The sequence below is a fragment of the Gopherus evgoodei genome, chromosome 3, assembly GCF_007399415.2.
Source record: "Gopherus evgoodei ecotype Sinaloan lineage chromosome 3, rGopEvg1_v1.p, whole genome shotgun sequence".
NCBI lineage: Eukaryota > Metazoa > Chordata > Testudines > Testudinidae > Gopherus > Gopherus evgoodei.
In genome coordinates, this window is record NC_044324.1 from 116814345 (window position 1) to 116840075 (window position 25731).

General features: G+C 43.2%; 1 protein-coding gene across 1 annotated transcript in view; it reads right to left on the reverse strand.

The window, feature by feature from the left end:
- The window catches only part of TXLNB (taxilin beta), a 56744-nt gene extending 45938 nt beyond the window's left edge, over positions 1–10806 (reverse strand). Inside the window, exons 1-2 of the mRNA XM_030556450.1 lie at positions 10679–10806; positions 2896–3354 (exon numbers count right to left, since the gene is read on the reverse strand). Of these exons, the coding sequence (XP_030412310.1) occupies positions 2896–3340 (445 nt within the window). The 5' untranslated portion in view covers positions 3341–3354; positions 10679–10806. The remainder of the gene's footprint in view (positions 1–2895; positions 3355–10678) is intronic.
- Positions 10807–25731: the final 14925 nt, after the last annotated feature.

Here is a 25731-nt window from a genome sequence, read left to right on the forward strand (position 1 = left end):
GCCTGAATTCCATTGAAAGTCAATGGGAGTTAATTGCCTTCAAAAATCAGCCTCATGAGCCAGGATCCCAGTTTTCCCAGTTTGTATCCCAGATACAAAAACCAAAATTCTCCAGTAAAAACTCATAACAATCTGCATTTTTCCAGAATTAAAATGAAAAGCTGAACTTTAGTTTTGCTAGCCACCATGTGTATAGGTATGTTAAACACATTTTACTGATATATTTAAAATCAGTAAGCAAATTTGAAGCCTACCAGTGGCAACAAACATTATCATAAAATAAAATTAATAGAATGATCCAGTCAGTGTTTCTTTACTGTTGTCAATTGCCTTGCTGTTTCAGCCTCTTGTTTTCATTTCTTTTCATTGATTGTTTAGTGCTCTCCATGTGTCCTACAATTATCTGCCTTTTAACATAATATACAGCCTTGCTGTATACAATACAGAACAGCACATTACTATCCACATGAAATTTGTCCTTGCCAAACTCAGTGACATCATCTTTAGAGTGATTTTTAATGTTTTCAGCATTGTGGCAAATTGTCAGTACTGTTATGCTGGGTCTCACGCTTTCTCTTCTTTGGGGAAGGTTCAGGGCACCATTGCTTGCCTCTGATTCGGTATTTTAATTACCCCACTATTGTCCTTGAGGAAGGGAGTGGAGAGGGAGGGACCTGGGCCCACCCTCTTCTCCAGGTCCCAACCCAGGGGCCCTGAGGATTGTGGTGAACCACTTGAACTAGCGGTTCTTCCCTTGGGCTACTTCCCTCTCCTGCCCTTCAGCTTGTGAAGGGGCTTCTTGCCCTCCTTCTACATAAGCCAGGTGCCCCTTACCTAGGGTTTTTTGGATTTCTCAGCCCATCACAGCACTCTTCCAAACTTTCCTTTTGGTCTCTCTTCAAAGCTGTTCTCTGCTCCAACCAAACCTTCCTGCTCCAACTCCCACACTGTCTGACTGAAGCAGGGGTTTTTTATCACATGACTGACTGCTGGTGCTCTAATTGGCTTCAGGTGCTCTAGTTAATCTATAGCAAACCTTCCTCCACTTGCAGGGAATAAGGCTCCCTGCTAACACTCTCCTGCTGCCCTCTGGCCATGCTGTATCACAGCATCCTTTCTTACTCACATCTGGAAGCCGAAGTGAAATTTGAGATTCATTAAAACACGAACCCCTATATGCAACTGAGTAACCTCTGTTCATGGAAGCAGTTTATTGGAGCATGTTTAGCTGTGTAAATTTAAAGCACATTCAAAAATCAACCACAACGTGGGGAGGTTGCACGCATTGACTAAGTGACATTGGTATTTTCAAAAAAATGTAGTTAATAGTTAATATATTTTTTATTTTTTCACAAAATGTAAAACCTATACCCTTAATGCACCTTTGAGGTAGACAACTAAATATTTTATACCCAACTTTGTAATGCCAGTATTTTGGTACTGTTTGGGGACCATTTTGACCGTTGGTATAAATTAGAGCAGCATTAGTGCTGCTCTAACTTACATCCAGCCTGAAAAAGGTCCCTTAGGGGTTGTGTGCAGTTGAACATAGTCGGAGCATAGTATGCTGTGGCCATGGCTCCGTCTGTTCCCACAGTACTCTTCCTATTCCAGATGCTGCTAGAGCTACTTTGCCAGCTCTATACCAGCTGGGGACCTTTTTTACTCCAGGTGTACTCCCTGTAGGAAAAGGCCACTCTTTTGGCCCCTATATACCACAATAGCAGCCATTTTAGGGCAACAGGAAATCCGACCCTTTGAGTGCAAATTAGATGTGAGTGGACAACTCTGATAGCTCAGGGATCAGCAACCTTTGGCACGCGGCCTGCCATGGTAAGCACCCTGGTGGGTCAGGCCGGTTTGTTTACCTGTCTTCAGGTTCGGCCGATCGCAGCTCCCATTGTCCGAGGTTCGCCGCTGCAGACCAATGGAAGTGGTGAGAAGCAGCGGCCAGCACATCCCTTGGCCCATGCCACTTCTCACAGCCCCTATTGGCCTGGAGCGGTGAACTGCGGCCAGTAGGAGCTGCGATCGGCCGAACCTGTGGACTTGACAGGTAAACAAACCGGCCCGACTAGGGTGACCAGACAGCAAGTGTGAAAAATCGGGACAGGAGATGGGGGGTAATAGGAGCCTATATAAGAAAAAGATCCCCAAATCAGGACTGTCCCTTTAAAATTGGGACATCTGCTCACCCTAGGCCCGACCCACCAGGGGGCTTACTCTGGCAGGCCGCGGGCCAAAGGTTTCCAATCCCTGAAATAGAAGGTGAGCCACGGGAAGTCTACAGATATCCACTGAAGACCTCCTCAAGACCTTGGGTAAATATCAATGTGGGGTTCATTTGGGTTGCTCTACTAACCTGCGTAAGTGCTGGAGATGAAATAAAGTAGAAGCTTTGAGTGAAAGCACCTTTGTTTGCCTGCTTGCATCAGCTATCTATCAGCCAGAAGGGCCATGTCCCTACTGATTTATTGCCTGCCACTGCCTCACAAAGAGTAAAGTTACCAAGAGTTTTGGACTCAGCAAAACCCTGGGTAACACATCTCTCCCCAGCATCTTCTCCAACCCACAACGTCTAAACTGCGTTGACTAGGAGAAAAAAGTGCTAGTTGGGTGGCACAATATTATATAATATTCTCCTGGGGGTCCGTGTTATTAAAAGGATCAACATCTGATGCAGCCTAAACCTATTTCTTAGATAATTATGTAAAACATATGTAACTAGACGAAGTTTGCAACAACAATCACACTTCTCCACACATAACCAGAAAATTCTTACTATCAATGACTGATAGAGATTTAATGTGGGAAAACACAGTTCAGAGTGTTTCTCTTTTCTGTTTTAAGCAATGACTCATAGAAGGGCTGCATTTCAGTTACATAAATACTTGCCTAGCCCTTTCAGGATTTTCTTTTCTAGTTTTTGCTCCTTATTGATGCTGGATTCCTTTGCTCCTGAGGCATCCCCGGTAGCTATCTGCTCTTTCTCACTCTCGTCATTTGCATCGTCATAGTCTCCGTCCTCGTTATTGAATGATTCTCCCTTCTCAGGCTTGTCAGTTCCTTTAGCAGCTCTCTCTTTCTCCACTAGACTAGCAGCAGACCCATAGGTTTTAATAATGTCCTCCAGCTGTCGGCTCAGCTCTTCAGATATGTCACAAACTGTTATTTCAGGTGGAGCACTTGTTTCATTCTCTGGGGGCTGGGGCTTGGGAGAGGATTTCTCACTGTTTTGTTTTTCAAGGCCGTTCTGATTAGGTGAGGTTGAAGTGCTATTTGCAGGTGGGAGTGCTTGGTTTGGTTCAGGTTTGAGATCAGTGGGCTGGTTATTCTCCATACTTGGTGTAGTACCTAGTAGCACACAAATGAAAGTTTAACATTAACAAATGAATGTAGCCATCTGATAGTACACAACTATCATACAATACACTAGTGGTTTTGTCTAGATTACAGGGGAATGTGTTACTTGATAACTATGTCATGTAAAAAAACTTTAGCATCTGAGGCAATTTATCCCCAGTGAAAAAAGCAAATTTTATACATTAAAAATGGAACATGCCCATTAAAACTAACATTTAAAAAAAATCCTTATTCCCATTGCCAGTGATACCACATGCAATTAAACCAGATATGATCTAATTTACTGTGCTTTCTGAATGTACTGTATGCCCCTTGTTTTACTACTTGCATTTTTTTTCCAGTTGACTGGGGCAGCTTCATTTTACACCAGAGGTTCCCAAACTGTGAGGTGCCCCTCTGTGGGAGTGCGGAGGAACATTTGGGATGGTGCAGGAGGGCCCAGGCCAGCCCACAAAGAGGGCAGTGAGGGAACCCCACCCAAACCTGCTCCGGTCTCAGCTCTGCTCTGGCCCCACCCCCAGCCATGCCCCATGCTCGGCCTGCCCCTGGCCTTGGCCCCCAACTACAGCCCAGCCGTGGCTCTGCCCCCAGCTCTGTTCCTGCCCTGGCCGCATGCCCAGCCTTGGCCCCTGGCCATGGCTCTATTCCTGGCTCTGGTAGGGAGGGGGAGGAAAGGGGCACACACAGGATTAAGGGCCCTGATCCTGAAAAGTTTGGGGGCCATTGCTTTAGACTAATCCATTTCACTTTCTAGTTCAGACTCATTGTGGCACATGTCCTACCTTCATTTAGCAACACCGAAGAGAAATATTTAAATCTAAAATGGTTCTAAAACTGTTCTGTAACTGTATATCATCTAGTACAGTGGGGCCCATTGGCACTACCACAATAAAAACAAATAATTAATAATAAAATAAACTTCTGCAAAACACTATTCTTATATTTAATTATTACTACTAACTGTGTGCTTGGCACTGTGCAAAACATATAAAAAGACAGAATCCCAGCATCATAACATTTATTTAATGATGCTTAGGTCCAACATCACTTGCTTCACTGGTTACACAAGAGATTAATCTGGTATACTCTGTGTTTCCCTCCCCCTTGTAAAACTAAACAAATAAAACCCATAACATTTCTCATCCACAGTCACTAGTTAAAATATGCTGTGCATTAATCCTCCTTTATATTCCCCAAACCCTGAAGTCTGGAACTGCGTGAAGGCTGCTCTAACTTACACAGCAGCCAGGGATCATTCTAGCAACAGGGATCACTGGGGCATAACGATGTCTTGGCCACTCCTACTATGGCCACATCCTGAAGGCTGGAGTCCTGGAGGGGGTGTGGTATAAGAGCTAATACTTTGGGTCTATGCCATTGAGAGGTACAGTTTAAACAAGGGAATTCCTCAGGGAGTGGGCTGAGTTGACTTTACTGCTATGTTGCGCTGCTGGAGCGGAGCAAACCAGAAGGATTAGACTCCAGGATTGGTCCCTGTTATTAGAACTAGTTCACGCTGCCCTTGAATTTCTCTCTTTCAGCTTTGTCATTTGTCTGTTTTGTTGTTGTCCCCTTTAGTCACATATCTGGTAAGACATAAAGCCCCAGAGTGTGTAATAAATAAAAATGCTTTGTCTGTTTTTAATCCAATATGTAAGATCAATGCTGTCTTATCCTGGAAAGATGAGCTTGCTTTCACAATAAATAGGGCCCTACCAAATTCATGTTCAGTGTGGTCAATATCAGGGCCATAGGTCTTAAAATTGATCAATTTCAGGGTGTTGTAACCATGTGAGTGCTAATTCAAAAGCTGTTGTAGGGAGGTTGCTAGATTGCCATATTCACTTCTGTGCTGCAGCAGCAGAAGGCTCCCAGAGGTGATCTCCCCAGTGCTGCAGGCAGTGCCCCAGCCGGGGGCTCCTAGCTGCTAGTCAGGGCCAGTGGTGGATTAATGCATGGGCCCATGGGGCCTGTACCCAGTGGCCCCAGACAATTTGAAAAATGGGTGCCCCAGACCTGGCAGGAGCCACAGGGTGGAAGCCCCAAGCCTCAGCACGTACTGCTGAGGCTGAAGCCCTGAGCTCGGGTGCTCTGAGCCCCGACAGAAGCTGCAGGGCCTGAAGCCTCAAGCCCAGGCAGGAGCATGGAGTGGGGCCAGAAGCCCTGAGCCTGGGCAGCCTGACCCCTGGTTGGAGCCATGGGGTGAGGAGGAGGGAAGCAGCCCTGAGCACAGGCAAGAATCATGGGGAGGTGGAACCCTGGAGTTCAGGCAGGAGCTGTGGGGGCGGGGGTGAAAGCCCCAAGTCCTGGTTGGAGCCGTGGGGGGTGGCAGCCCCCAGCTCAGGTCACTGAGCCCAGGCAGGAGCTGAGGAGGGGTGGAGAACAGCAGCCCCAAGCCGTGGCAGGAGCTGCAGTCAGCAGCAGTAGGCCCCAGCCTGGGTGCCCTGACCCTGGGCAGAAGATGGGGGCGGGCGGGAGGACAGCAGCCCCAAGCTGTGGCAGAAGGTGTGGGTGGCAGGAGCTGCGGATGGCGGCGGCAACCCCCAGCCTGGGCACCCTGAGCCCCGACAAGAGCCCTCACTTCTGTGCTGCCTGTGGAGGTGAGTCTGATCTCCCTCCAATAACAGCCTTGCAGGGAAGGACAAGTCCTGTCCCTCCCCAGCCCGGCTGATTTTGGAAAGATCAGATTTCATGGGGAAGGGCTTATTTCACAGTCCATGACATGTTCTTCATGGATGTGAAATTGGTAGGGCCCTAACAATAAAGCAATATGACAAAACTGAGATATGGTTTAAAGAAGAAATTTAGTTTTGCTCCCTGATCGATAAGTATGTCCAAGTTGCTGCTGTTTTAAAAGGCAGTGTATGATGAGAGATGTGCAATGTATTTGTAATACATGACTCTGCATATCAAACTCCTACCAGTCAAATTGATCTTGGGTATTAAATGTTAACATTCAGAAGTCTAGCTACTTGCAGATAAGAAAGTCAACCTTCTATAGCCTACCATGTCCTCCAGCAATTAACTGTGGGCATAATATTGGGAATCTTTGGAGGAACACCATTTAAAATGCTGGCCTACAGACTTGTTCCTACAATCCTTGCATAGACAAAACTCTTATTGGCTTTAGTGGGGGTTTTGCCTGTGTAAAGACTGCAGTGCCTGGCCCTATGGACAATACTATTGTATCAATGGGCCTGATTCTCTGCTGCTTTGCCCCTACTGAAGTCAGTACCCCTGTGTGAAATGAGTTTAAAAAGTTTACATTCTGATTTGATAGCATTTTGTACCTAATTTACTGAGGAAAATTAGGCCCAGCATAAGTGATTTATCCAAACAATTCCTTTTTGCATTAATATGTTTGTCTAGGCTAGAGTTTGTGGTCCTATTTTAACTTGAGTTCATTGATTGCCAATTATTCAAATTAACTGCCATGATTATAAATGCTAGTCTGGATGTCTACAAATGTTTGTTCTAGAACACAAACAGTTCTGAAGTGTTTAGACTAGCATTTACAACTGAAGTCATTAATTTGAATTAATTGGCAATAAATTAACTAGAGTTAAAATAGGGCCACAAACTCTAATCTAGGCAAACCCAGTGTGAAATTCGTAACTAACACTATAAAATATAACCTAAAATGTGCTACAGTTGCTACAGGGTACCACACATTAGGTCATATCTGGTTATAACAGACACACATATATGTTAATACACCTATACCCTGATATAATGCTGTCCTCGGGAGCCAAAAAATCTTACTGCATTATAGGTGACACTGCGTTATATCAAACTTGCTTTGATCCGCTGGAGTGCTCAGCTCCCCCCCCGCCACAGCACTGCTTTACCGCGTTATATCTGAATTTGTGTTATATCAGGGTAGAGGTGTAGTACCCCTTGAAATATCTTTTCCACCTTGTATTAACCTGTGATACTCTGCGTATCTTTCCCAGACCTGAAGAAGAGCTCTTTGAAAGCTTGTCTCTCTCGCTCACACAAATTGGTCTGATAAAAGATATTACCTCATCCACCTTGTCACTCCCTGCAGAGTAACCTGGACATGCATCAGGAATCCTTCCTCATCAGGCCATAAAGCAGTTATAGAATCACTCTGGATGGAATCCACAACAGGATTTAGGCATTGCAATGCTGAGTGTCACAGCGCTTAGAAAATCACATGAACAACATGCAATCCACAAAGCCAAGTTAGGTGTCTAGGCTTAGCTACTATACAATGAATGGCGAGGGATAGGTGCCTAAGAATGGGATCCACAAAGCCAGCATGCTAAGAGGGAGCTGCCTAAGCTTGCAGATAGCAGATACTGATGTACTGAGCCCACCCTCTTTCTCAGAGATAGGTGCTGGGAAGTGCCTAGTTCTGTGAGCGATCCACGAATGGGAATCCCTCTTCTGATTAGGAGCCTGTGTAGTTTCCTGTGAGAATGAGTTAGATGCCTGCCTCACATCACACAAAATGGCCAGAGGTGGTAGTGCCCACCTTATAACTTTCAGCTCAGTGGTTAGTGCACTCACCTGGGTTGTGAGAGTCCCAGGTTCAAATCCTGCCCCTGCCAGGCAGAGACGGACAAAGGGTTGAAACTGAAGTCTCTCACCTCCCAAGAGAATGCAGTGAGCTACAGGATATTCTAATGTCAGGCTTTCTTCTGTTGACGCTGTTGTACTCCGGATTAAATAATGACAGAATGGGCCAGAGAAAGAGAATGGAATAACTCTGTAGTCCACTGGTGAGGACACCCACTTAAAGGGCAAGAGACTTTAGGTCAAATCCCCTTGCTTCAGTCACCCTTCCATTATTTAGCTAGCATTAAACAGTTTCAACAGGAGAGTCTGAGAGAGTCTCAGATCAGAATGTCCTACAGCTCAGTAGTTAGTGCACACACACCCAAGAGATGGGAGGGCCCCTGTTCCAATCCTTCTCCCCCTGCCAGGGGTGAGGGAGCAAAACCTGGGTCTCTCCCATCTCAGATGAGTGGTCTAACAGCTGGGATGAAAGTTTATAAAATAGCACAACCACCTCCAGGATTTTGAATGGGGCCTGATCTGGTAGGTGCCCTCTCAGTCTGCCCACTGGATCAGGCCCATTGGGTGAGTCAGGCAGCTGAACGTCTGTCTTCTCCAGGTTTGTGAATCGCTCTGGGGCTGAGGCAGGAGATAGGTGGCCGGATGCTTGGAGCAAGGTAGCAGTGTGCATGCACAGAGGCAGAAATGTAGGTGCTGAAGGAATTTTTACTTTGAAAAATTTCGGCACCCAATGAGTTTAGGAGGGTAGGAGTTTTATGGATCACAATGGGGGACTTAAGTGCCTAAAAATGGCTGTGGTAGTTCCCATATGGGCTGCATCCTATTCTGTGGTGAGCAGGAGGAGGAATGGGCAATGAATCTGTCCAGTCACGAATCTATGGGCCCTGCCTTGTTCCCCAACTCAGTTGCATGCTGGAGCTTAGGAATCGTGGAACGGCACTGTGTCCCTCGGACGAGAGCTATTTGGGCATGTGTACACAGCAAAGAAAAACCCACGGCTGGTCCGTGCCAGCCAACTTGAGCTCACAGGCTGTGTGGCTGTTTCATTGCTGTGTAGACTTCTGGGCTTGGGTTGGAGCCCAGGCTCTAGGACTCTGCAGAGTGGGGATGGTCCCAGAGCTCCGGGCCCAGCCTGTGCCCAGAAGTCTACACAGCAATGAAACAGCCCCGCAGCCCGAGCCCTGCAAGCCCAAGTAGGCTTGCATGGGCCAGCCGTGGGTTTTTCTTTGCTGTGTAAACCTACCCTTTGTGCCTTCAGGTGGGAAAAGTTTTGTTGGTGGAAACGTTGGTTAGGACATTGGTGTTATCCTCTAGTATTCCTTTTTAAAACAAATGTAATGAGACTTTAACTGGCACTGGAGATGGCACCCCACTTTAACAGCCAGTCCAGCTTCTATTACTGCAGACAACCTATGCACTGATAGGGGGATTCGAACACAAAATCTGCTTAGCCCAAAGGGAGAGAGAAACTGTGGGTCCCCATTTGATAATCCCAAGACTGTCAGTATTGTCATATGTTGAGTTTGTTTGGATCTAAAAGACAGCACCCTTTTCAATGTTTTCTGACAGTGACCCTTAAATCTCACTTTCAGGTCTGTACGTTTACTTTAAAGTTCAATTAGTCCAAAAATAGAAAAGGGCAATGCCCTGACTTAGCAGTATTGTGATAATAGTATTCTTCTACTGCTGGAAAAAACAGTCACCCATGCAGTACAGACACTCTGCCACCATGTTACACTCTGCACTTAGGAAATACTGATCAATTATGAACAGCCACAAAGATAAATGTTGTTTTTTTCCGTAAACAATGCAAGTACTTTAAAATGGGGACGTGGATTATGAAAAGTGTCATCTTCTATGCCACAAGTATTTCTTTATCCTTCCCCTCTTTCAGTTTGCACTTCAAGAAGGTTTGCAAACACTTGTCTATATTTAGTTCTTGCCTTCTCTTGTAGCCAGCAGAAAGACACATGGCATCTGCTCTGCTGCCAGAAGCTATTTTAAGCACTTCTAAAATGGGTAATGGTATTTTGCACTTTATTCTTTAAATTCATTAAAAATCATCTGTAAAGCAGTCTTCAACATGATCAAACCAAACAACATGTGTTGATCAAAACTAAAGTTTTACCTTGAAATGAACTCAGACTTACACTACAGTAAAACTTAAAGCAGCAAATGTCAAACTCCGGCATGTCCCATGTCAGATTAGTTCTGATTATTCCACAGACAAATGGATGTGCCTTGTGTTATCCTAAACCCTTCATATTCCTTCAAAAACAATAATAGCCAACTAATTACGTAACAGGCATAAAGTAGTCAGCATTTATCAACAACTTCTAGTACAAAGATCAGCAAAGTAACTGGATGCTGCAGGACACACACCTGCAGAAGAACTGTAAGAAACCAGACACAGAAACTTTACTAGATCACCTGCCTTACATCTCATCCACACCTGAGTCCTGATCATTTTTGCAGCAAAACAGCCATTTTCCTTGATCTTATATAAGATCCATTTTCATCTAATTGTTTTATTTTTTTAATCTCTCTTTGGAGAAATGCATGTCTTGCTTTCAGTGGCAGCCAGCACAGAGCTGTTATTGTTATATCGGCTTTTTGTCTCACACACACAGCACCTATGCTTTCAAAGTAATGCCCCCAAAATAAACTTATTGTGAAAACTTGCACTGACAGTACTGAAGTGAGGTGTTTTGATGAAAGGCAGTGACCAGTGCCCTAAAATAGTGTCAGCAGAGAAATTGTTTGTCAAACTTACCAGAAAGAGAAGAAGAGTTGAGTGGAGTAAAAAACAGGAGGAGGGCGCAGGCAAGGTCAGGACAGCAACAGGACTCTCACCCGGTATTCCAGCTACCAAGGGAAAGAGAGAGAGAGAGAGAGAACAAGGGAGGGGGAAGGACTGGATGACACATCAAGAGAAAAACACTTCAGAGTTTGAGCGCAAGCATCCCAGGGGACTGACTCTAATGGCAGAACAGATTGCAAATTGACTGCCCAAGAGACATTTCTGCTGCCCCCTTTCTGACATCCTAACGAGAGAAGAAAGATAATGACAGACTGAGGCCCTGTAATCTTGTCCGCAGTGATTCAAGAGCATGAGGATCAACCTCAGGGCAGATTAAGAACCAGGGCACAAACCCCAGATTGGTTGTGAGTTCTATACTTAGATATCCCCAAGAATTATCAAATGTAAACTGTTTAGGCATTATAACAGCCTTAACATGGAGTCACAGACAGTCCCCTGGAGTACTTTGATCTACTTTGCCACTCAGGCGAGTGCACCTTAGTGACAGATGGTCCCTTACTCCCAAAATCACAATATTCAGGTTACTCCCAGCCCCACAGGACCAGACATTTACTGCAGGTCCATTGCACCTTTGATCTCACACTAAAGATAATGTTTGCATCCAATCCTATAATTAACTATATAAATAATTATTAAGTAGGAAAAGGGAACTACATAGTTATTTGAAGGTTAAAGCAGGCAAACATATATACACAAATGAGTTACAATCTTAAGTTTCAAAAAATAATAGAAGCTTCTATAATCAGCAAGCTCTACATGTCCCTAGGGCTGCGGGACCCATTTTACAATGCACTGGACCAAATCCTCAAGACAACCCAGATCAATCTATTATTAGACAGCCCAAAGGATACCTTAAACTTACTTGGGAGGGACAGAGAGGAAGCGGAAAATTGCAGGTCAGTGAACTGGGTGACCAGTGAGAGTTGAGGCTGGACCAGAAGATGCTCAACATGTTGCCAGGATCTCAACCTGACTTTAGTGGGAACTAAAGATCCTGACGCAGCAGTAGGGACAGTGGCTGAGTTAGGGGAAAGAGTCCACATATGCACATTTTGCATGGAGTTTTGTTGCTTGCTTTTCAAGGAGTTTTGCTGCTTGCTTTTATTTCTCAACATGGGAAATATGGTTTCACACATTGTCCAGGGGGAATCCAGACATTATAGCTTACAAGAAAAATCAGTTCTTAAGGGAAATCCTTTTTTAACATTGGTAACTTGATAATGCCTCTGTAAGCAGGGAGGGATGAAATAGGACACTCAAAAGTAGGGTTCCTGAAAGCCCAGCATCAACACAGAGAAAGCCCAGACAGAATTTACCAGCATTATTGATTCATATGCTGCTACTGATTCAAATTTCTTAAAAACTGGCAACGGCAGACATTTTGGGTCAGATTGTTCCTAGCCCTCTGGGAATGCACAATGGTGGGGTAGTGAGTGCCATGAAATCCTGAGCAAGAATTAGTAGAGCTATTGGAAAAAATTTGGCACAACATGTTTTTGTCAGAAAATGTCAATTTGTCAAACTCAACACGTTCTGCAAGACTATGTAAATTTTGATGACATTCTATCAGAAACCTGTCTTGGTTTCCTGCCATCTCACCCTCCAGTCAGGTCACCAGCTGAGCTTTCTCCCTTTTGAGGTAACAGAATCCAACAAAATATATACAGCCCAAAGTCCCCGCAAAAGAAAAAAGTTTCAGCTCTCCTCCGGGCCCCTGTGGGTAATATGCCCTTGACTCAGTGCTTGCAATGTCTCTATCCTCTCCTGGGGAGAAGGGTTTATACCCCTTCCACAAAAAGGGTGGTTGTTAGGGGAGCCCAGGCCCTTGCTCTCCACCATGATCTGACCCTGAGCCCTATGAGAGGCAGTGATATCAAACATCCCAGAATGCTCCAGGGCTGCCTCCTTTGGAGACTTCTTATCACTTGCTTCCCCACAGGGCATAAAATCCTTCACTTCAAGTCCAACAGAAGATAGCAAATACAACTGAATCTTCAGCGCAGTTGGTAGCCTTTTTCTTTGCAGGCTGGACCTTGCTTCAAGCTGGGGCAAGTTCCTGGGTTTTATTCCTAGTGCTCGAGGCTGCCATGCTTTCCCTCAACCCAGGGTTTCGGGCAGGCTGCAGTCCCTGATTGGACCTGTTTCCAGCCAGGTTCCCAGCTCAGGGCTCAGCCTCCCAGGCTTCTCTTAGCCCTCTGCCCAAGAGGGAAAGCTCACAGCTGGATATCTTCCATAGACCCTTTCTAAGGCCTTGAGCAGCTGCCAGTTGCAGGCCCACCCTTTCAGGAAGGACTGCTGTACCTTCATTCAGGAGCTCCCAAGATAGGTCTCCTCTCCTTTCGCCTCTTCTCTCCCTTTCTCTCCCCCTCCCCTCCACTATCCCCTTCTGAGTGATCTCCCTCTTAAGCTCCTCCTCCTGCTACAACAGGTCTAGTGGGATGGAGTCACCTGGGCAGGGCCGGTGCAAGGAAGTTTCATGCCCTAGGCGAGACTTCCACTTTGCACCCCCCCACCCAGCTAACTCTGCCCCCCCCATGACAGCTAACTCAGCCCCCCACCTGGGGAGCTCCCCCCTCACAGCAGCTACTCCCCCCATCACGACAGCTAACCCCTCTCCACCCCGTCCCCCTACGGCAACTAACCCCGCCCAGGGAGACTCCCCTGTCCCCCCCATGGCAGCTAACCCCACCCAGGGAGACTATCCTCCATCCCCCCGTGGCAGCTAACCCTGATTGGGGAGACCTGACCTCCCCCACCCCTGACACAGCAATTAACCCTGCCTGGGGAGACTCCCCCCTGCCACGCAGCTAACCCTGACTGGGTTTTCCCCCATCCAGCTCACCTCAGCTCTGCCTCCTCCACTGAGCACGCTGTTGCCACTCTAATTGTCCTCCTCACCCAGGCGTGTGGCGCGGATTGGAGGAGACTTAGGGCTGGGCTGTGTGCTCAGCGGAGGAGGTAGAGTGGAGGTAAGCTGGGGCGGGGAGCTGTTCCCCTGTGCGCCTCTACTCCCCGTTACTGCGGGCAGCCCTCCCTGCGCACCCCCCCCAGCTCACCTCCACTCCACCTCCTCGCCTGAGGGGACTTTTAGGCGCCCCCAATCACTAGGTGCCCTAGGCAGCCGCCTAGTTTGCACGGTCCTGCACCTGGGCCCAGAATGGCTCCTTAATCCCTTCTGTCCCAGTGTGGGGTTTACACAAAAATGGGCAGAATTCATTCCTGGTGTAATTCTACTCCAGGGATAAATTTGGCCCATCATATTTAAACATATGTGCAATGCATTTTACAAAACACACAAGAGAAGTATCACATGGAATAAACGCTATATAACAATTGTTTCCATAAAACTCTCAGGATATGTGGGGACACATTTTGATGCAAACAACGCAGAGGCTTGTGCTTAGTCTGGCAGTATTTCTCTGCCGTATATAGCTACAGTTTTGTTGCCATAGGGTGCTACACATAGGTGCTGGAACTAGGGATGCTGCAGCATCCCCTGGCTTTAAGTGGTTTCCATCATATACAGGGCTTACAGTTTGGTTCAATGGCTCTCAGCAACCCCACTATACAAATTGTTCCAGCAGACATGGTCTTTCAAACCTCTACTGTGAGTCATGAATTATCTTCTTTCAGATTTCATTTACCCCTGGAGGAATGTGGTAAACATTTGGCTCAATCAGATGTTTTTGAATGGTGACCTTGCTGACAATGAGAAGAAGTTCTGGTATCACCAGCAGCTCCCACATCAAAATGGAGAAGGGGAAAAAATCATATTTGCATATGCACATATATATTTATTTACATACATAAACCAGGTGTCCCATACAGTATTCATATCCCTCTGATTTTCTGGCTCCAAATCAATCACAGAAGAGCTGTGAATTTATGATTTGCCTCTTAATAACATTTCATGACCTCGAGGGTTTCTTATATAACTAAGCTTTTGCAGCTTTCCTCTACAATTCATAGATTCTGGATATCAATGACAAAGTTAATAACAGCCAAATTAGCAGATACTGAAAATCCCTAGAATAACAGAGTTCTCTATTTTAGGCAAATAATTTCATTCTAAATCTACATCTGTAACAGTATCATTTCTGGATTTAAGCAAGAAAGCTGCTCTAGGAATCTGGAGGAATTCCCCATGGCTTGCTGCTGAGCAGTTTTGATTTGATCTTGGAAAGACTCAGGACTTTCAAAATCTTAACAGCAAGAAGAATCAGTTATTAGGGTTTCAATTTTCTCCAGGCAATTTCCACCACTTCAGCTTGCCCAAGAGATAAACTTGCTATAAATCTGTTATGTTATCTGCTGTTTGAAGAAACTTGGTGAGTTAGTCAATAGTCTCAGGAAAAATCCCACTGAAGATAAGGGAATCCCTCTGGTGGGGCATGCAGTCATATCTGAATGCATTTCTGCAGTTTTGAAACAGCCTTTCTTTATACCAATATATGCAGGAAATCTAATGAGAAGAAAAAGGGCCAGATTTTTTGCTCCATTATTCTGTTACGTCAACGAAGCTACTAGGGATTAACAACACCACTATAAACTGGAGCAGAATCTGAATAGAAGTGCAAAAAAATCCTTGAACCAAGGACAGTTTTTTTCAGAACCATCTATTTCAGTCCAACTTTCTTAAAAAAGTGTCATCCCTCCACCAAAAAAGACTTCATATCAATGCACCTGTGGGATCCAAGATTGACTAGCCAAATTTAGACCTGGTGTAAGCAGGTGTAATCCCATGGAAGTCTCTGGAACAAATTCAGATGTAAATAGTGGTGTAAATTATATAAGAACACAAGAATGGCCATATTGGGTCAGACCAATGGTCCATCTAGCCCAAGATCCTGTCTTCTGACAAAGGCCAAAGCCTGGTGTTTCAGAGGGAATGAACAGAAGAGAAAAATTACAGCGGCGCAGGAGCCAGTAAATAGAGCTGTAAACAGAGGAGTTTGAGTGGGAGTTTATAAGGGGAGTTTGGGGGAGGGAATGTTCTGGTTTTATCTTGATGTTTGTTTAGGTTTTTGGTTTTGTTTGTTTTTTTGTTTTGTTTTTTCTTTTTCCTTGAGAAGACTTGAGCTGGGGAGGCTATGGCAGTCACTGAGGCAGCAGCGGTAGTGAACCAAGCAATAGAAGAGACAATGAAGATGACCATATGTGGAAGCTGTGGGATGTATGTGATCTTGGAGCGGGTACTTGAAAAGGGCTTAGTTTGTATGAAGGGCTGCTTGATAGAACCGATGGAAGAGACAATCTGAGGTTTGGGGATGCAGGAGAAAACTATGGTTGAGTTTTGAAGGAGATTCAAGAAAATGATGAAGGGAAGGCAAGAGGAGGCTGAAGGGAAAAGTCAAGATTTGTAGATGAAAGCTGGCCTGAAGAACTGTGAAGGGAGACTGCTGGGTGAGAAAAGTAACAATTGGAAACATGTGACTATGAAAACCAGGCAGAGGAAAAGACCAGATAGTGAGGAAGAAAGAGACCCCATGAACAGGTTTGTGGAGTTGGAAAATGAAGAAGGGGCAGAGCAGGTTGTAACTGAAGGAGGGAGGGCAAGGAAGAAGAGAAGAGCAGCTAGTCCTGTAAGAAGAAGAGAATAGTCAATGGAAATACCCATAGCTCAAAGCCCCAGGAGGATACAGCCCGTAGAAGATTTCAAGGAAGAATAAAAGACAAGAGGACTTGCAGCCAGAAAGAACAGGAGGAAGACCAGAGAATCACACCATCACCAGGAAAAGGCAGGTCTATGAGGTTGGTAACTCTTTACTAAGAAGAACAGACAGGCCTGTCACCAGAGCTGATCCAGAGAACAGAAGGGTGTGCTGTTGGCCAGGAGCTGAGATATGGGATGTGGACCTGGGGCTGAAGAGAATCCTAATGGGAGCAGGAAAGAATCCACTGATTGTCCTTCATGTGGGAACCAATGACACAGCTAGATTCTCACTGGGACGCATCAAGGTAGACGATGCCAGGCTGGGGAAGCCGCTTAAGGAAATGGAGGCTTAAGTGATCTTCAGTGGGTTTCTACCTTCCCTAGAGGGGCAGAATGAAAGTGAGATAAGATTATGATGACCAACAGATAGCTCAGGCTGTGGTGCTATTAGGAGGGCTTTGGGATATTTGACCTCTGTGAGACATTCATGGACAGAGGACTGTTCTCATGAGATGGATCCATCTGAATAGGATGTTGAATTATCTATCCTCCATTCATCTGGTACAGAAGCTGATTTAAGTGATAGGTTACATATCACAGTTAGTGGTTGTGCAATTTCATATTTGAGTTCCTTTGTAATTTATTTGTGTTTATCAATTTGTTCCAAAACCTCCTCTATTGACACCTCAATCTGGGACAATTCTTCACATTTGTCACTGAAAAAGAATGGCTCAGGTGTAGGAATCTCCCTCACATCCTCTGCTGTGAAGATCAATTCAACGAATTCATTTAGCTTCCCTGCAATGGCCTTCTCTTCCTTGAGTGCTCCTTTAGCACCTTGATCGTCTAGTGGCTCACTGATTGTTTGGCAGGCTTCCTCCTTCAGATGTACTTTAAAAAATTGCTGTTTGTTTTTGTGTCCTTTGCTAGTTGGCCTTCAAGTTCTCTTTTGGCCTGCCTAATTACATTTTTACCTTTGACTTGTCAGAGTTTATGCTCCTTTCTTCAGCAGGAGTTGACTTCCAATTTTTAAATAATGCCTTTTTGCCTCTAACTGTGATAATTTTGGGGTTTCTTAATTTTTTTTTTGTTTGGGATATACATTTAATTTGAGCCTCTATTTTTGTGTTTTTAAATAGTTTCTATTCAGTTTGCTATCTTTCACTTTTGTGACTGTTTCTTTTGATTTCTGTTCTCTAGCTTCCGCATTTTTGTGTAGTTCCCCTTTTGAAGTTAAATGATACTGTATTGGGTTTCTTTGGTATTCCCCTCTACCAGGATGTTAAATTTAATTACCTTATGGTTGCTATTACTGAGTAGTTTGGCTACATTCACTTCTTGGACCAGATCCTGTGCTCCACTTAGTGTCTGTCCTCTTGTGGGTTCTAGGATGAGGTGCTCTAAGAAGCCGTCATTAATGGTGTCTAGAAATTTTATCTCTGCATCCCATCCTAAGGGACATGTACCTAGTCAATATTGGGATAGTTGAAATCCCCTATTATTATTGGGTTTTCTGTTTTGGTAGCTTCTCTAATCTCCCTGAGCATTTCACAGTCACCATCAGCATCCTAGACAGGTGGTCAGTAGTATATTCCTACTGCTATACGCTTATTATTTCTGCATGGAATTTCTATCCATAGCGATTCTATGGTAAAGTTTGATTCATTTAAGATTTTTACTATATTAGACTCTACACTTTTTTTCACATATAGTGCCACTCCCCCACCAGTATGACCTACTTCATCATTCCTATATATTTAGGGTGACCAGATGTCCCATTTTTAAAAGGACAGTCCAGTGTTTTGGGACTTTTTCTTATATAGCCGCCCATTACTCCCTACCCCCTGTCTCGTTTTTTCACACTTGCAGTCTGGTAACCCTATATATATTTTTACTCCGGTATTACTGAAGTTTCACATTGCATGTAAATTGGAGTAATTTACATGCCAAGGACAGTGCTGGGGATAATAAAAGGGAAAGCAACTATACCAAAGGTGTGTAAGATAAAGTAGGATGGGCTTACTTTATATAATACCTTCTTACATTGCTAGTAGTTTTTCCTGATACATCCTCTTTCTACCTCCTTAAGTGTGAAAATAACATTCACTCACATCAAAGTTATTATCAACCTGCACCACTGTTTAGGTCATCACTAAAACTTAGAAATAGAGAAGATCTATCAAGGGCCCATTTCTGAAGCTGCTCTGTATATGGCACTTCCCTGGATTTCACAAGCAGCACTTGTTAATGAGAAGAATAGAAAACCAGAAAGTTAGAAACTGAAGGCTAGATCCTCAGCAGTGCAGGATGTAATGCATCTCAAGATTGGAGCCAAAAGTCTTTATCTGGAGTGTCCCTCCTCCGGACCAGATTCTGATGACAATGAAATCCAAGCAAGGAGATCTGAACAATATTTAGCCAGTGATACTAACGGGGAGAATAAAGATTGATACAGTAGAAGGTTAAAAATTGAGTTAATAGATGTACAATTCTTGGAAATGGTAAGAACATTTGTGCTGGAAGACAAAGAAATGTAGATAGAGGTAGAAACAATAATAGACACAATGATGGTGAATTAAGTATAATGATAACCCTATTTTCTAGACAGACTGGCAGATGAACTGTTTGTTCAGAAGGGAGCATGCAGTGAATAACAGAAAGAGCAGATTTTACTGTGTGCTATCTAAAGTTGTTTGTGGTGCTAACAAATTTGTTGCACTGAAGCACATTTTAAGATGTCTATGGGCACAGAAGCACCACATGAAGAATATTTTCCATGCGGCCTCTCAATACATCGGTATTAGAAATATGTTTCCATTCACAAATTAAAGTTGGATTGCAGACCTAGCACATGGATATGTAGGCATGTGAGTTTGCCTGCTATGTATGTGGACTCATCTCCACAAACATGCCTCTGCTGAGAAGAGTTCAAAGCTCAAGTGAGTTAAGACATAGGAAGAAAAACAAACAAATAAAAAACAGCAGGGGTAATGACAAATAGAAAAAAACTCAGATCTGATATGGGGAATATCAAGTTTTATTGACCTGAAATGTAAACATGACTGAAGTGAAGCCAAGATCAATAATAAATCTTCATGTCCCCAGATATAAGTAGTCAGTGTATGTGTTGTCATATATCCTGTGAGCACCAAATTCTGTCTTGAATTATATCCTTGCAGTCCCCCTGACTTCAGTGGGGTTGTAGAGAGATGTGTGGGTGGTATTTAGCCCTGAATATCTTCAGATATATCTTAAAATTTCTCTATTATGAATTTCAAAAAGTATAACAAGTTTTCCGCTGCATATAACATTATAAAGGCAAGATTATGATTTAGTTTGTAGCATTTCTCAAAACTATCATCAGCATTCTGTTTATTTTGTTATAGATTTTAAAGACTTGTCACTGCTCAAATTTTTATTTTGTTCTTAAGTTTGTTAGTCACATTCATAATATTAACGATGGTTTTATCATGTTGCTTGAACTGAACAATTGTTTATATACAGCTCATGAATTAGCTGTGTTAAAATAAACAGGCCTTTTTTAAAAACATAGGTCAGACTTTTCAAATTAAGAACTGGTTTTGATGTGAAAGGTTAAAGGACAAATAAAGAGATCGCCTTTGCTCTCTGTGATAATGATTTCCAGTTATATAGTAATTTCCATTCAAGGATCTAAGAGTGTTTTATAAACATCTATTAACTGAGCTCCACAACACGCTTTGGTGAGGTATGGAAGGCATATATTATTGTACTTATTATACAGATTGGTAAACTGAGGCACAGACAAGTTAAATAGAAATACACAAATATAATGAATGGCCCAAATCAGAGAGTGAGTCAGCTATAAAGTGGGGAACAGAATGAGTTCTAACTCTGTCTGTTGCTTTTATCATTAGACACACTCTTTTCAGACACGCCAATGGAAATTATACACATGCTTGGAGAAAATGGAGCAACCTTAAAAAGGCTCTTAGGGCCTTGAAGGATTTCCATATACTTCAGTGGGCCTTGAATCAGGACCTTGTTTTAGTTCCCTCTAGCTGACTTGAATACCAAAGCTCTAAACCCTGCCACTATGGGGTTCACATGAGCAGCTTGCAGGGTAAGAGGTCGTTAAGTGTTTGGCCATCTTCACTGGTCAATAAAAAGTAGTCCTCTATGTTCAAAACAGCTGTTGTTTTAGTTCAATATACACAAGTTGCAACTGGGAAATTAACATATGAAAGTAAGTATTCCTATGTGACATTTGGGGGACATACATGACAACATTTTGTGATTGTCCCTAAGCCATCACAGTCAACTTGGAAATATAGTTCCCAGCTCTGCACACATCGCCACTGTAGTTGTAACAATACATTAATTAATAATTCTATTTCTCTTATAAACTTTCCTCCTTTCTCTTTTGGTCTAATGAAATGCAGTTATACTTGTCTCATTGCTACCCTGTGCTCCCTTATACCAATACAGTAAATTTTTGGGGAATGGACCATCCTTTTGTTCTGTGTTTACACAGTGCCTAGCACCATGGGATCCTGATTTCAGATTGAGGCCATTAGGTGTTACTGCAATACAAATTAATAGTAATAATAATAATTAATAATGATGTCACTGTTTTTTAAAAATTACTATTCACTATTTTCAATGCAGAGAGTGCTTGTAGATTCTTAAAGCATTAACTAGCTATTGAAGAGACATGAATCACAAGAATTCATTGGTAGACCTCAGGTTTTTTGCAGAATGGATCATTAGATCATTTATATCACAGTCATTAAATTTTCCCTAGATACTCCTCTATCAAGCCCAATATCTTAAGTTAGACTGAATGAGACTACACTGTTCCGTACCACAAGTAGAGACTGAGGTGCCTCAATGTGTAGCACCATACAGAATGCATTTCAGTAGTCTAATCTCCAATTAACAAAGTTACACATTCTGGTAAAAAGGCTCAGAACCAAGACAAACTTACTGGCCATATATGACTGGAAATGAGCTAGGTTGGGCACTGCTATAAGATATTGAGTATGCATTGATTGCAGTTTCTTATAATGAATTGTGAGCCCATATCCTCACTGCAGCTTCTCGTGGCTTTCCCATTCTACCAATACCACTTCGGTCTTAACTGGACTGATATGCAGTCAGTTAACCTTCTTCCATGCTCCAGTCTTTTTTTAACATCTGCTAAAGTATTTGACAGCACTGGCTGGGTTGGACAAAACAGTTATACAACCTTATCTTCTCACTAACACTTCGTCTGCCATGCTGTTTCCCCTCCCTCCATTCATGCTGCCCTGTACAGCATGGGACTACATTAACAACAATGTTAACCCTTGAGGGCTCAGCCGAATGCTAATTCATCATTTAGCAGTAAGGCATTCCTTGAGAAATATCCCACCCTTTTCCACTCTCTAACTTCACCACCTTAACCAAGCTTCATAATCATAATTGCTGTGTACAGTGTTAAATTGTTTGTTTCAAAACTTATACTGTGTGTATATAAATACAGTTTTTTGTCTGGTGAAAAAAATTTCCCTGAAACCTATCCTCCCCTATTTACATTAATTCTTATGGGGATATTGGATTTGCTTAACATCATTTTGCTTAAAGTCGCATTTTTCAGGAACATAACTGCAATGTTAAGTGAGGAGTTACTGTGTAAAAATGATAAAGGAAATAGCATTTTTCAATTCAGCTCAGACAAGTACTGAAGTGCAATCTCTTTATTGTGAAAGTGTAACTTACAAATGCAGACTTTTTTTATTACACAACTGCACTCAAAAATAAAACAGTGTAAAACTTATAGCCTACAAGTCCACTCGGTCTTACTTCTTATTCTGCCAATCGCTCAGACAAACAAGGTTGTTTACATTCACAGGAGATACTGCTGCCTGCTTCTTATTTACAATGTCACCTGAAAGTGAAAACAAGTGTTCGTATGGCACTTTTGTAGCTGGCGTTGCAAGGTATTCACATACCAGATATGCTAAACATTCATATACCGCTTCATGCTTCGGCCACTATTCCAAAGGACATGCTTCCATGCTGATGACACTTGTTAAAAAAAATAATGCATCAATTAAATTTGTGACTGTACATCTTGGGGGGAGAATTGTATGTCTCCTGCTCTATTTTACCTGCATTCTGTATGTTAGTGCCTGTATTTGTGCTGCAGCTTTAAGCAGCTTTCTGCCCTGGCCTCCATGTTCAGGAAACGAGCACACAGTTTCAAGCGAAAAACATTTCCTGTAAGTTACCGTTGGTGCTAGGCAAATTTTGTGGTCAGCCATTTCCAGGAAACCCCCCCCCCCCGAGCGGTAATGAGGCACCTGCAAGTCTCCTAATTAGGAGAAACCTGGCCAAAAAATTGAACACGTCATTACCTTTATAAATTGCCCAGTGTGTATAGAGTGGACAGGGAGAAAACGAAAAAAGCTGGACCTTGTAACCGAGCCTGATCAACTCGAGGTCTCCCTCGGCCACGTGTTTTAAGGAGCCTACCCGATTACCGGTGATGATGAAACTTTCGTGGTTTGTGTGTGTGAGTATGCCTGGGTGCTGATTTTGCTACTTTTGTTAGCTAACTGAGTCTGTATCGTGTTGTAAGCTGGAGTCTCACGGCAAGCTTTAGTTGTCTTATTGCATTTTGCTTTTATTTAGACTAGTAATTGCATTTATGCTTAATAATAGCACCAATAGCACCCTTACTAGCCCCTGGAAGGACCTGAATAACTACTGGGACCTAGAGAGGTACCAGGGTCAGCTTCTGTTTGTAATTGCAGTATTTTTATTATTTGTTCTGGTATTATATTGTAAGCCCAAGTTGTAACTAGTATTGAGTTGTTCCTTATCCTCACCTGTGACCCATTTAATAAACCCTCAATTTTAACCCCATGACTGATTGTTTGCGTTATCCCCATTGCTACCTTCGGGGCACTTGTCACCCCTCCTGAGGACATCCAGTGATCGAGCCTCTGCCCTATCCCAAAGCTCATTACCCGGTAGATAACGGGCACCTTGTGACCATATTGGTGGAGCGAGGGGCGAGAGTAATCAGTAATCAACACTGTATATATTTCATATTATAGCAGTCTCAAATGATGACCCAGCACATGTTTATTTTAAGAACATTTTCACAGCAGGTCTGACAAAACACAAAGAAGGTACTGATGCGAGATTTCTAAAAATAGCTACAGCACTTGACCCAAGGTTAAAGAATCTGAAGTGCCATCCAAAATCTGAGAGAGATGAGGTGTGGAGCATGTTTTTAGAAGCTTTCAAAGAGCAACATTCTGATGCAAAAACTACAGAACCCAAACCACCAAAAAAAAAAAAAAATCAACCTTCTGCTGGTGGCATCTGACTCAGATGATGAAAATGAACATGTGTCAGTCCACACTATTTTGGATTGCTATCAGCAGAACCCATTATCAGCATGGAAGCAAGTTCTCTGGAATGGTGGTTGAAGCATGAAGGGACATATGAATCTTTAGCACATCGAGCACATAAATATCTTGCAATGTCAGTTACAACAGTACCATGCAAACACCTGTTCTCACTTCCAGGTGAAATTGTAAACAAGAAGCAGGCAGCATTATCTCCTGCAAATTGTAATGAACCTTGTTTGTCTGAGTGATTGGCTGACCAAAAAGTAGGACCGAGTGGACTTGTAGGCTCTAAAGTTTTATATTGTTTTATTTTTGAATGAAATTTTTTTACATAATTCTACATTTGTAAGTTCAACTTTCATGATAAAAAGATTGCATTACAGTACTTGTATGAGGTGAATTGAAAAATACAATTTTTTTGTTTTTTACAGTGCAAATATTTGTAATCCAAAATAAACATGAAGTGAGCACTGTACACTTTATATTCTGTGCTGTAAGTAAAATTAATTGGAGGGAGGGATAGCTCAGTGGTTTGAGCATTGGCTTGCTAAACCCAGGGTTGTGAGCTTAATTCTTGAGGGGGCCACCTAGGGATCCAGGGCAAAAATCAGTACTTGGCCCTGCTAGTGAAGGTAGGGGACTGGACTCAATGACCTTTCAAGGTCCCTTCCAGTTCTAGGAGATAGGTATATCTCCAATTATTATTAAATATATTTGAAAATGTAGTTAACATCCAAAAATATTTAAAATAAATGGTATTCCATTGTTGTTTAACAGCACAATTAACTGCAATGAATTTTTTTATTTCTTGACAGCCCTAATTGAAAGGCATCTCCATCTATTCACAGAAAAGTCAACATCACCTGAGCATGGATACCTGAAGCCTGGTTCTCCAGTCCACTAATGTCACTTTGTGCCACATAAGCAGCACAAAACAGTCTTAAAATGACTGGAGATAGCTTGTGGAGAATTTCTCCTGCCTTGGAAAACTCTCTGAGGGTGGAAAGCTAGCAGAAGTGGCTGCATTGCCTCCCACACAGCTCAACTGTGGAGGACAAATCAGGACCTTGATCTTTATCCAGTGCCAGTAGGAGATAATCTATCAAAAAAACAGAGTAGTCAGTGTGTGTAAGATGGTGAGTAGTTTCACCAGCCAGGAAAAGGAAATGAACCTCCAAGACTTAGTTCTTTTGAGGCTCTTTCCTCCGGGCTTGCTTATTATCTCTACTAAACAATTACCGAAAACAAATCAACTGGAAAAATACTGCTCAATAGTACCCCAGAGGTTTTCCCTGTTTTAGCCAGCCAGGAGAGAAGGCACACTCATTCCCTTTGAGCCAGGTTCCTCTTCCGTTTATACTTTGTCCCAAGCAGACATGTGACCAACTGCAGTGCCTTTACCTTTTCATATTATGCCATAACCAGGTCGGCTCCTGAACTATAGACAATCCCAGTCAACGAGGCCAGAGGCTTTCAGATATTCAAAAAATTGACTTGTCACAACTGTCTCAGTAATCTTAACCAAAAAAGGAAGAAGAAGATACCAGGAAGTAGCTGCCATGATTATCCACATCAGGAAATTTCTTATTTATTTATTTGGAATGGCAGCTGAACTCAACAACTGCCTTTGTATAAGATTGTGACTTGCTCTTCCTAAGGAAAGTGTGGACAATCTCCTCCTCCTTGGTGCAGAAGAAGATGGGTCCAATGCATAGATTGGGACATGAAAATTTCTCAACACCTGTAGTTCGTCACTGAGGCCTCGTCCAGACTAGGGGAGGAAAATCGATCTTAGATACGCAACTTCAGCTACGTGAATAACGTAGTGAAATCAAATATCTAAGATCGAATTACTCACCCGTCCAGACGGCGCGGGATCGATGTCCGCGGCTCTCCATGTCGATTACGGAACTCTGTTCGGGTTGATGGAGTTCCGGAATCGACGTAAGCGCGCTCGGGGATCGATATAT